This window comes from Penaeus monodon, chromosome 9 (genome assembly GCF_015228065.2).
Source record: "Penaeus monodon isolate SGIC_2016 chromosome 9, NSTDA_Pmon_1, whole genome shotgun sequence".
NCBI lineage: Eukaryota > Metazoa > Arthropoda > Malacostraca > Decapoda > Penaeidae > Penaeus > Penaeus monodon.
Window position 1 is genome coordinate 21,182,053 of NC_051394.1, and position 12,740 is coordinate 21,194,792.

At 42.0% G+C, this 12,740-nt stretch overlaps 1 protein-coding gene across 1 annotated transcript in view; it reads left to right on the forward strand.

The window, feature by feature from the left end:
* The window catches only part of LOC119576667, a 21,472-nt gene extending 15,040 nt beyond the window's left edge, over positions 1 to 6,432 (forward strand). Inside the window, exons 4-8 of the mRNA XM_037924314.1 lie at positions 1,839 to 2,090; positions 2,831 to 2,986; positions 3,299 to 3,478; positions 3,682 to 3,888; positions 4,028 to 6,432. Of these exons, the coding sequence (XP_037780242.1) occupies positions 1,839 to 2,090; positions 2,831 to 2,986; positions 3,299 to 3,478; positions 3,682 to 3,888; positions 4,028 to 4,918 (1,686 nt within the window). The 3' untranslated portion in view covers positions 4,919 to 6,432. The remainder of the gene's footprint in view (positions 1 to 1,838; positions 2,091 to 2,830; positions 2,987 to 3,298; positions 3,479 to 3,681; positions 3,889 to 4,027) is intronic.
* Positions 6,433 to 12,740: the final 6,308 nt, after the last annotated feature.

Consider the following 12,740-nt stretch of genomic DNA (forward strand, 5'->3'; position numbering starts at 1 on the left):
TTATGTTACCTGTCCAGGAACCCAGAGCAGAGTGAATGTAGTAGTCTCTATTCCACTGCGCGTTTCCTTTTTCTCTCGTATATCGTCTGCTAGTGGCTTTATGCCATGCCGTATGCGAGGCACGTTGGGACTTCTGTCATATATATATATATATACGCTGTATTATTGTTTTGTAAGAATAGGATAGAAAAAGAAAGAGGGGAGATAAGATAATGGTAAAGTTGATGTAATACTGCATACTCGGATTAAGAAGAAAGGAAATAGAAATATTCAGTGCGAGATTGAATAGTTGGAACTCGATTATATATTTCTGTTGTGGCTTGTCTATTACGTGTTGTCTCCGTGTGAGGATTCTCAAAGTGCTTTCCTTTCTGGGGATCAGATGGGGAAAAGAGACAAATGGATGAGATGATTGTAGGTAGGCAAATTGAATGAGAGTGAGAGGAGAGGGAGAGGAAGAGAATGAAGAAGAAGAAGAAGAAGAAGAAGAAGAAGAAGAAGAAGAAGAAGAAGAAGAAGATGATATATATATATAGAGAGAGAGAGATAGAGAGAGAGAGAGAAGGGAATAGGGGTAGGGGTAGGGATAGAGTGGGGGAGGCGGAGAAGGAGGAGAGTGAAGAATGAGTGAGATAATTAATTCCATTAAAGGAAGTAAATCAAGTGGGAAAAGGAGAGAGAGGAAAAGAAACATCAGCAAAAGAAAAAGATGGAAAAAGATCTACCAGTCTTTTCAAGTTGGTCGACAACCCGGACTTTGCGCAAGGTGTCAGCCGATGTTTATTCTATCCGCAATGCTGTACGTGGATGATGAAATTAGTTTGAGTCGGGGATCTTGCGGACGTGATCGGTGTGGCAAGCGCTGGAAAACAGTATCTCTTTTTAGAAGGTTGGGATATCTATCTATTTCTGGCTGTTTGTGTTTTTTCTCTTTTCGTTCTGTTTGTGTGTGTGTGTGTGTGTGTGTGTGTGTGTGTGTGTGTGTGTGTGTGTGTGTGTGTGTGTGTGTGTGTGTGTGTGTGTGTGTGTGTGTGTGTGTGTGTGTGTGTGATACCCCATGTGCATGTAAATACTCTTTTTATTTATTCGTTTTAATGTAATGTAGGAATGGATATCCCTGCATTGTCTTGTGCAATATCAAGGAAGGATTATCAAATGCTGTATTATATGTTATTTGTTAAATTACAAAATTAAACACAAGAGAATGAAAAAAAAATTTCATCTTTTTTCTCAGTTATCAATCTTATCTAAAAATATTTTTAGTAATATATTAAGATTCTGCATACATGAACATTTAGAAGTTACTCTGAATGTTTTTTTTTTCTTTTCTTTTCTTTTCTTTTTTTTTCTTAACATATGACTTTGAAGAAGCTATATAACGAAAAGGCCTTCGATATTTTCTTGTTCATCCCTTCGTTGTTCTATTTGCAATTTGTTCGACATGAATCCCACTTGTGTGTGTGTGTGTGTGTGTGTGTGTGTGTGTGTGTGTGTGTGTGTGTGTGTGTGTGTGTGTGTGTGTGTGTGTGTGTGTGTGTAAGCACACATACTCACACGCACCCATTAATGGGATAGTTATTAATGTAAGCAAAAAATGTACTGCAGTTGATTGATTTGATAAAAATCAAAGCGTTTCGCATTAAAACTTTCTTCGGGAAATTGTGATGATGGTTCTTAGGCTGATCCGAAACGTGTAATTTTCCTTGACTAAATGCGGTGTATATTTAATGTGCCTTTTTTTCAGAGTCATTACTCATTTTTACACAAGCAAGCGTTCTCTCTATATGCACTTAATAGCCCTTAATAAGAGCATCTCACTCACATCAATCTTATCACAGTTCCCAGGATGTCAGATCGCCTGTGGCTTCTACTTGGACGGTCCACCCAACAAAAGGGGCGTTCCGTTGCCTCCCTCGGACACGCCCCCCGTGCCCCTCCCCGCCTATTTGCCAGCTCCGAGAGTCAGTGGGCGGAGCCAGGTTACGTGGGCGGCTCCTGATTGGTCCGGGAGCGGCGCCCCCACCCCCGGAGATGACGTCATCTACGTCCTGTTGAAGGACAGTGGCAACGGATGGCGGGAAATTTTGCAGGTGAGGACGTTATTTTTTTTTTTAGTGATTTATTAATATTGTTATTAGGAATGATGGCTATTGACGTCATTTTCCTTCAAAGTAACGTTGTATTTTCGATATATTACATTTTTACTTCTTTTGCATTTATGCCGGTGCAAAGGATTCACCATTTTAGTTGCTTTAGTGTCCGTCTGGGATATATATTACACGGGGGTAATCCTCTCAGTTTCAGCAGTAATAAGGGCAGACCAGCTTTTAGATGAATGATCCCACATGTATATGAAGGCCTTTGATACACTAATAATAATAATGATAATGATAATAACAGCAATCATAATAATAATAATAATAATAATAATAATAATAATAATAATAATAATAATAATAATAATAGACTAATGATAGTGATAATGATAACAACAACAATAATAATGACAATGATAATGACAGTAGTAGTAGTAATAAAATGATAAAACAAAACAACAACAACAATAATATGGCGATTATTATAGTAACGTAATATAAAGAAAAAATATAATAATGATAATGATAATAAAAATTATAATGATAATAATGATTCGTGATGACAGTAACAACAACAACAATGCTACTACTATTAAAATACCAAAATATACTATTAATCCATAACAATAACAATGGATACGCAATGGCGCCACAAATTCAATGAATACGGGCTAAAACACACAAATGGAAAGACTCGCCCAAAGCCTCCCCTTGAAGCCTCCTCCTTCCACCAGACGTCGGCGAGACAGGCCACCCTGCCACAGGAGCCGGAGTCCCCGAGGGCGAGGCTGAGGCTCCTGGCCGTGACGCAGGCGGGGCTCGTGGCGGCGTCGGACGGGCAGGTCGAGGCGGCGAGTCAGAGGAGGAGAGGACAGCCACAGAACTATGATGTAAGTGTCGTGTAATGTCCGCTTTTTTTTGAGTGTGCGTCTGCGTGCGTACATACGTGCGCGCGTGCGTGTGCGTGCGCATTTCTTTTGTGGTGTGTTTGTGAGACGTGAATGCGTATTGGAAGAAAAGAAAATCAATAGTGCTATAAACTGTTTTGAGTCATGGCAGTTTTTGAGTTGAATATGCAGACATAACTCTTATAAGAAGTTACTTGTTGATAAATCTAAATCCCTTTGTTTTAGAGAACTACAGACTGAGGGAAATAATACTAATACCATTCCATCCTTTGTAAAAAAAATCTTGCTCATCAGGTGGAAGCCTTCCATGCGGAGCCTCCCTTGGCACTACCTAACAGGGACATCGTTGGCCACAGTGGTTCACCTCATGACGTCGGCTATGAGGCAGCCCCGGAAACCAAGCATGAATTCCTCTCCGATTCCTCCACGGCGTATTCGCACGAGTATCCGAACCAGGCGACGGAAATCGTTTCGGTAGGTTTTCGTCTTTCCTCCTAAGCTCTTTGGGTGTTTTCCTACTGACGAAAAACCAAGGAATGAAGCTTGTCTGATGTGTGATTAGAAAAAAAAATACTAGTAGCGTATTTAGGTGTGATTATTCTCAAAATAGCTAAAAAAGAAGATGAAAAAAAAACAGATTTTTCTGACGCCTCTGAAATACACTTTATCCCTTCCAGCTGGATCCTACATGGACTATTGAAGTTATTGGAGTCCATCTGGGTCCCTTGGCCGAGGTCTCTGTAGGATGGAGTCCACGGGGTTCAGGGGGCGTTGAGTACCTTGTGTCTTGGGTCGAGGAGTCTGGCTCGGTCTCAGGTCACCTTCTCACGGACCAGGTCATGAGCGAACTCTCTCTGTGGCCGGGGCAGGCATATTATATTCAGGTAGGCTTTGTTTTATTGGCTGTTTCGCTCAGTCATATTGCGAATATAAAAGGATTCCGTTAATGTTGTTTAGATAGATGTAAGATTATCCTTTACATTCCAAACTTACTTTTAATCTTCTAACCTTTCACTCGAACAGGTAGAGTTGATTGACAGCCAAGGAAACCCAGTTCTAAGAAGTCTCGCTACACCAGTAAGGTTTGCCAAGACTTCGACCGAGGCAGATGAAGAACATACAGAGACAATTGCTGAGGCAGAACGCCCTTATTTGCCCACGACAGACGTGACCATGTTGACCCACACCGCTCCCGCTGAAGTTCGAGTTTGGGAACCTTCTACGGAAGAAACAGATCGACTCACCGCTACTGCTGGACTTCGAACTCGAAGTTCTACAGAAAGCACAGACTGGGTCACTGACATGAATGCAGATCCTACAGATGTTCAGCATGTTCAGGACACGAAACTCATACACCGGCATGTAGAATTACTTAATAATCATCAAAACGTGTCCTCAGAGGAGAAAGATGAGTACATAAGCCAGATCCTGCAAGAGAGGACCTACGAAATCGTGAATACGCGCACGAGCACCGACTTCGCCCAACGGGAGGAGGATCTTTTACCCGAAGTCTCGGCCAAGGAGATTCAGACCGATGCCGCCACCGACCGCGTATCGGAAATCCTGATCTGGTGCGCCGGGGTGGGCATCGGCATGCTGCTCGTCCTCACCCTGTGCAGCATGGTCATCTGGCTCCTGGGTAGATGTCGTCGAGGAGGCCCTAGGAACGAAGAATGCCTCGAGGAAGGACTCAGCAGTCTGAGGAGCTCCTTCAGGACGGGCGGTGCCAAGCAGAACCAAAGAAATCCAACGACGTCATGGACATTCGAGAACTTTTGCTCCACGGAGAGAAAGCCGAACTTGGTCAACGCCAGAAAGGAGGCCGTGCCGTCCGGAATAGACAATGCTTCTCTAGTTGAAAATTATGTCATAATGCTAGAGTCGCCTGCGAGTGGGAGTGAAGCAGATCACTAGTCACTGTTTGCGTTCGTACCCTTGTTAAACTATAAATATGTATATGTGTATGTATTTAGAAATATGATGGCTGCATATGGTACCTGCTTTACAGACTTGAAATGTCTTCCATCCCTAAATAGTATATTTGTTATTTTTATGCCTATGAGCCATGAATTGCATTCAGCGCATTTCATGTATTATAATAGAAAGCAGATACGGTATCAATAGTGAAAGTTTACCCCCATTTTTTATACAATCGCCACTGCCACAGGACATGAATTGGAGGTCTCAACGCAATATTAAAGGATAGTATTTTTTGTGATGTTAAATTCTTATTTGATATGATTTTATATATTTTACAATATTATTTGATAACTATATCTCAAAAAGGACTAATATATGAATTGAGGAAACTGCTATGGAAAAAAAATCTAGCAACTACAGTCAAGGCCATAAGTCACCAAGCCCAGTTAGCTTTCATTGCAACTTTTTTTCTTATCCAGCAATATGGGGAGTCTTGGCTAATGTCGTATTTCACACAAGAATATAAGTTATCACAAAATTTTTAAGCAATATCTAATAGCAAATGACAGCTGGAAGTTATGAGTATTTTTGTATTTAAGGCAATTTTGATTATGGAAAGACATTTAAAGGTGATGAGTTGTCTTAACTAAATTTTAAGTCGTAGATTTAAAAAATCAGTTCTTGCATTATTAACACTAATTGTAATTACTTGAACAGAATTGAAATATGATTACAAGACTTCATTTATGTGATTTTCGTCGCGACGTATAAATAAGTCATTTTCTTTACCAAAGACTTTGTATTTAAATATGTATATATTATGTTTAAGTATGCTGTATTCTGTAAAGTTATATCAAATTAATATGTTTGGCTTACCATGTTCTTTTAAATATGAAGCTTAATTTGAGCTGCTTATTTTCAGTAACTTTTAAAACTCGATATATGCCAGTTACATTTCAGTAATATGCTATTCACAGAAAACGTAGTTGTTTACACATCAACTTAGTTATTCCTAATGTTAAACTGCTATCATAAAGGACACAAGAAGTGTAACACCCCTATTATATAATTTAGCCTATAATAGGTACTCGAATGCAATGAAGAGGCCATTTCTTATATACATGGGCTGTGAATGCATTTTATTATAAGCCCAAAACAGATATTTACAGTTCAGTTCCTTATGAGGTTCAGACACAAGGACGAAAATTAATATTATAAGTTTCTATAACGCTCAGTTCTCTTTTTTATTAGAACATGAATGATTTCCTGACTGATTCACCCTTAAAATCATCAATCCTAGAGAGAGAATAACTTACTCATGTCAGTGATACAATCTAAGACCACTAGCAAACACTGAAAAAAATATGTATTTATATTCTTCCTTGAGTCATTCCTGTGCTTGCCTTGGTCTCAGGGCCTTGTGTACATATCTTATTAAAAAGTTGATTTGATAGTTTACTGTTGTTGTCATGTATATAAATAAACATATTTTCAAATGTTGCCTAAAATGAACTTTTTCTATTCCCTTTACTGGCTATTAGATATTGAAATTATGAAAAGGATTAGGAAAATATGGCAGTTATAATTTACCCTGCTTCATTGTCACATATCTTTCTACATGTTTGTTTTAAAGAATATGTAACATTGGTATCTATACTCAATTTTTCATTTGAACATTTTGTTGCACTTCTTCCTCCAAGTGATTTATTTTAAACCTTTTCATACACATAAGAAAAATGGTATAAAAGGAATCTACAACAAAGATAGCTGGAGTTATGATGAATTAAACTAACAAAGCAAGAAAGTATGTATTTCTAAATAGTCTAAAACAATACAGGCAAAATCCTTCCGTAGTCTTTTCCATGAAAGCAATGCTGTCTATTATTCCATGCTGTTTAAATCTTATTTAAAACACACATGTAGAAATTCTAAATAGCTCTGCACAAGAAACTTTGTTATTTTTTCTATTCAGTGTGGAAAACTTGGAGAACTTGAATAGTTAATAGTTAATGGTTAAAAGCAAAATAAATGTGCCTAGACAGCTAAGGTCATATAAAACTATAGGAAGGTACAGTAAGGGTTAGTGAAAGATGGTTGAGTTGTAGTTAGTTGCTATACGTCAACTATCTACATTAATATTGAAAAGGTTAAAGATGGGTGAAGGAGTTGATGAGTGAATGGGTTAACGTAGGGGTAGGTAAGGGGATTAGATCATGTGAAGGATATGTGAATATTCCAGTGTAGGAGAGCTATACTTTATGAGTGATAATGTTGCAGTGGTGTTGGAGAATTTGAAGGGGAAGGAGCTAGGGGGTGAGATAAGAAATGAGAGGGGGGAGGTGTATTGGGAGGTGGAGGATCTAGGGAAGGGCACAGTTGTGACATAAGGGATTCACGTGTGTATCCAGGAGGGAGTGGAAGGGATAGAGGGGATGGAGGGAGGGTTAATGTAGGTGGAGCTGGAGCAAGGGGGGATGGGCTGTGTTGGGAGGGAGTAGGAGGGAGGGGTGTAGGAGGAGGATGGATATCAGCAGTCACCTTGTGTGTGGAGGGAGCGAGAGTTGTGGAATTTGAGGTTGGATGAGGGGTTTCTGTGTCAGTTTGGGACTCGAATAGATAATTTTGAATATTTTCAAAAGTTTCTGTAAAGGAGTTGGTTGGGGAGTTTTGTGAGAAAAAAGGTTTTCTTATGAGGGGGTGGGGACAGGAGACTGGTGTCTGAGGAGTAGGTGGAGGTAAGTGTGTGGTAGGAGAAGACAGGGTGGAACTTTTAGTCTGTCTGCTGCAGATAGTGCGGGGAGGGAGAGGGGAAGGTGTTGGGGCTGCAGTAGAGATTGGAGTATCTAGATTTGGAAAGGCAAAAGAATTTCACTGGGGAAGGTAGGAGGTAGAAGTGGGGAAGTAAGATGTAGGAGGGATAGGTATAGGGGGGGTGTAGGAACATCTTGGGAGGGAGAGGGAGGGGCAGAGTAAGCGACATTACTGGAGTAGGGAGTAAGAGAAAAACCTCGTTGACGTGTTTCCTGTCTGGCTTTACGTAGAGGCAGCCCCTATAAAAACATTATGGGGGTCCGCCACAGTTGGCACATGTGCATGACTGTACAGAGCAGTTTGATTGAGCATGACCAGTTTGGGCACATAGAGAGCATCTGGCAGTGGAACAGCAATGTTTGGCAAGATGTCCTAAATGCCAACAATTTTGGCACTGACGGGGAGGAGGTTGATATGGTCAGATAGGGAGGGATTCTCCACCAATTAATGGGAAGGTCATGTCTACAGAAAGTAATTTTGGCAATGTTAATGGTGTTCTTACGATGACCTCTGGGAGGAATGGAGTAGCACTGTACTGATATTGCATCATAGTTCATGAGGCAGGTGAGTAAGTCTTCTCCACTGACCAATTTTTGTTATAGATAGGGCAGTTTGCTGGGGAGATAGAGACAATTCTGGTGCAAGTATTGTGGGTTGGATGAAATTCTGCAGGAAAGGGGTTACCAGAGAGATCAGTTAGAGTTGATGATGCTATAGCTTGGTTTTCGGATGTTACTGTGACGAGACGGGAACGATCGGGTTGGCTACAGAAAGAGACTTTGCCTACTTGTTTTTGGATACGTTGCTGGAAGAGAAGAATGTTGTCAGAGTAGGGAGCTGTGGGAGGGATGACGAAAAAATCAATCCCATTTGGCTGGGCTAAATAGAGTATTTAAGATATTTGTAGAGATGGGGGTAGTAGGAGGATAGGGGTGTGTGGAAGAGTGAGTAGTGTTGAGGGAGGAAGTATTATGGAGAGGTGGACAATAAGGCTGTAAAGTAGTAATAAGGGAGGATAGCATAGTTGATGAAGAAGGTTATGGGGGTATAGGAGAGCCTGGGAGAGTCTGAATTGGTGGGGCTATTTGATGTAGGGGCAAGCCTCATTGCCCTTAATAATGGTATAACTTCTTCATTACTGGTCATGGTAAGCCTGGAGTATGTTGGGGAGAGAAACAGTCCACCCCTCAGGGTCCCCTTGAGGTGTAAGGGCTAGACAAAAACAGGGGAATACCATGCCCATGGCTCCCTCAGGCTGTTCGGGACTGGCATAGTCAACCTTTCATCCTTTCAGCACAGCTCTCACACCTTAGGAAGTGGATAGTAGAAGAGGTTGGGGAAGGGACAGAAACAAAAAAACAGAAGGGAAAAAAAAACATGCAAAATTAGTTTAGTCGAGGGCTGAGTTCCAAGGCAGGGGAATTACCCAAGATTGGGTCCCAGTCCCAGTCCTCGCCTCCTAAACCTCCCATGAACTTGAAAGAAAGTTAAATATAACTTGTACAGCCTTATTTCACATTATAACATAATCATTTGTGAGATGACTTCTAATATTATCACCTCTATATTTCTATTTACTATCTTTACAGAAAAAAAGATTCTTAATGGCAGTGGTTAATGGTTAAAAGCAAGAGAAATGTGCTAGACATCTAAGGTCATGTAGCACTATAGTTAATGTTAGGGAAGGGTGGTTGAGTTAGTGATTAGTTGTCTAAGCTTGGCATTGGTGAGTGAAAGGGTTAGGGTCGGGTGTGGTAAGGAGTTAGATTAGATGAAGGATATGTATGCGTTTGAGGAAAGAGAATAGGTTGTTGAAACAGAAAGTGTGGGATTCTGTAAGGATGTCTGATAGGTTGGGAGGTCGGTGAAGGGAGGATAGGTGGGGGAAAGCAGAGGTACGGGTTGTTTCAAAACGTGGGCACGACAATAGGATATGTGGGATTGAAAGGGGAACATTACATAAGGAACATAAGGGTGGATCAGATTGTGACATCAGATAGGAGTGTGTTAGACGGGTGTGGCCAATGCGTAGTCGGGCGAGAGCGGTCTCCCAACGTCTGTTCCGATGAAATGGAGCTGACCAGGAGGAGATTGATAGTTTTACAGAATGTAATTTATTAGTGCGGAGGCTTGACCAAAAAGATTGCCATCGATTATACAAGAAGGTCTTAAAGTGTGGGTAATAATCCGTGGCTGGGATACGTGAGAAGCGTGATTGGTATGATGTGGACATAGAGGCTTGGCGTGCTAGTGTATCTGCCTGTTCATTGCCGGGGATTCCAACATGGCTGGGCACCCAGCAAAATTTGATTGTTTTATGGCGTGTGGATAGGTAGAACAACCAGTTCTGGATCTTACAAACAAGGGGGTTGGTGGTGTGTATTGTCTTTATGAGAGTTAATGAGTTACGGGAGTCAGTAAAAATTGTAAAAGAGGAAGAGGAGAGTGAGTATATGTGTTTTAGAGCAAAAAGGAGTGCATACAGTTCTGTAGTAAGGACACTGGATTCAGGAGGAAGGGATTGCGATCTGAGCCCCATGATATATGGGATAGAGTTTTTAAGATTCGAAGACGGCGGAGAGTGTGTAGAATATGGTCTCGCCAGGACAGTTTGGAGTCAAAAATGACACCTAGGAATTTGCCAGATGAACGGCATTGGAGTGGAGTGCCATATAAGAAGAGTGGGGGTAGGGGACCTACACGTGAGCGAGAGAAAAGGATGGAGAAAGATTTAGAGGTAGAAAAGCGGAAGCCATGGTTTGTGGCCCAGGAAGATACTGATGAGATTGCAGATTGAAGAAATTGGTAGAGATTTGGTATGGATGTGTCAGAGGCATAGATGGTTAAATCATCAACATATAGTGATGACCGGGCTCCTGGTGGTAAAACTGAGACAATATCATTAACAGCAAGCAGGAATAAAGTGGTACTGAGCACACTGCCTTGTGGGACACCTTCGATTTGCGGAAAGAAAGATGATGTGGCAGAGGCGATTTTCACCTGGAAAGTGCGTTGGGAGAGGAAGGACTTTATGAAGACACCCATGTTTCTACGTATGCCTAGAGAGGACAGTTGTTGGAGAATATGGTAGCGCCATGTCGTATCATATGCTTTTTCTAGATAAAAAAAATAGCTAGTACGGATTCATGGCGTGCAAATGCAGATGTAATATATGTCTCAAAATGAGCAAGGGGGTCAGCTGTGCTTCTGGCACGGCGAAAACCGAATTGGGAAGGAGAGAGAAGATTGTGAGATTCAAGATACCACATTAAGCGGAAGTTCACCATTCGCTCTAATAGTTTGCACAAGCAGCTAGTTAGTGCGATGGGGCGATAGTCTTGAGGAAAGGTACCCGATTTATTGGGTTTCAGGAAGGGAAGGATAAGAGCTTCTCGCCAATTAGAAGGGAAATTTCCTGATGTCCATATGTGGATGTAAATGTTTAATAGGAAGGATAAGGAGGAAGATGGGAGTTGCCGGAGCATACGGTAGTGAATACCGTCAGGGCCTTCATGAGTGTTACGGCACGATTGTAAGGCAGTAATGAGTTCAGAGGAAGAAAATGGGGCATTATAGGACTCATCAGAGGATGGGGTGAAGGTAATGGGGGTACGTTCTCTGGTGGTCTTAATAGAAGAGAAGTGTGGAGAAAGGTGAGAACCACTACTGACCTGGCTGAAAGAATCACCCAGTTCATTAGCGACTTGGAGAGGATCAGAAATGAGGGTATTTCGAATATGGAGGACAGGGGCAGGATGGGGGGGATGTTTGCCTGATAGTTTATGAATTCGGCGGAAAACATTTGAGATAGATGTAGAGGATGTAATTGATGAAACATAATTGCTGTGTTGGGAGGGGGTAGGAGGATTGGGTGTAGGGGGGATATCGTTAGGAGGAGGATGGATATCAGCAGTTACTTGGTGTGTGGAAGGAGCAGGAGTTGTATTTGGAGGTTGAGTGTCAGTTTTCATGAGGTAATCTTGAATATTTTCAATGGTTTCTTCTGAGGAGTTGGTTGGGGAGTTTTTGGGGATAAAGGATTTCTTGTGAGGGGGGGAAGAGAGGACTGGTGTCTCAAGCATAGGAGCAAAGGAAAGTGGAGGTGATTGTGTGGTAGGGGAAGAGGGGGTGGAACGTTTGTTCTGTCTGTTACGGGTTGTGCGAGGAGGGAGAGGGGAAGGTGTTGGGGTTGTAGTGGTGATTGAAGTACCTGTAGTAGAGATTGGAGTGTCTAGATTTAGGATGGCAAAAGAGTTTACTGGGAAATGTAGGAGGTAGAAGAGGGGGGGTGGGTTTAGGAGAATTGGTAGAGTGAGCAGTATTACTGGAGTAAGGAGTAAGAGAGAAACCACGTCGACGTCTTTCTTGTCTGGCTTCACGTAGTGTGAGTCCAAGTTTGAATCTGAGAGTTGCTACCTTAGACTCAAATTTGTAGGTGGGACAGCCCCTATAAAATACATTAAGGGGGCCGCCACAGTTGGCACACGTGCGTGATTGTGCAGGGCAGTTAGATCGGGTATGGCCAGGTTGGGCACATAGTGGGCATCTGGCTGTGGAACGGCAATGTTTGGCTGGGAGTCCTAGACGCCAACAGTTTTGGCACTGACGTGGAGGAGGTTGGTATGGACGAACCGGGAGGGATTCTCCTATGTAGACGTTAAAGGGAAGGTCATGTCTACGGAAGGTAATTTTGGCTATGTTAGTAGGTTTCTTTCGATGACCTCTGGGGGGAATGGAGTAGCATTGTACTGATGTTGCATCATAGTCTGTGAGACAGGCAAGTAGATCTTCTCCACAATCTGACCAATCTTTGTCATAGATTGGGCAATTTGCTGGGGAGATTGAAACTGTTCCGGTGCAAGTATTGAGGGTTGGATGGGGTTCTGCAAGGATGGGGTTACCATATAGGTCTGTTAGTTTTGTTAATGCTATAGCTTGGTTTTCGGATGTTACTGTGACAAGACGGGAGCGGTCGGGTCGGCTACGGAAAGAGACTTTACCTACT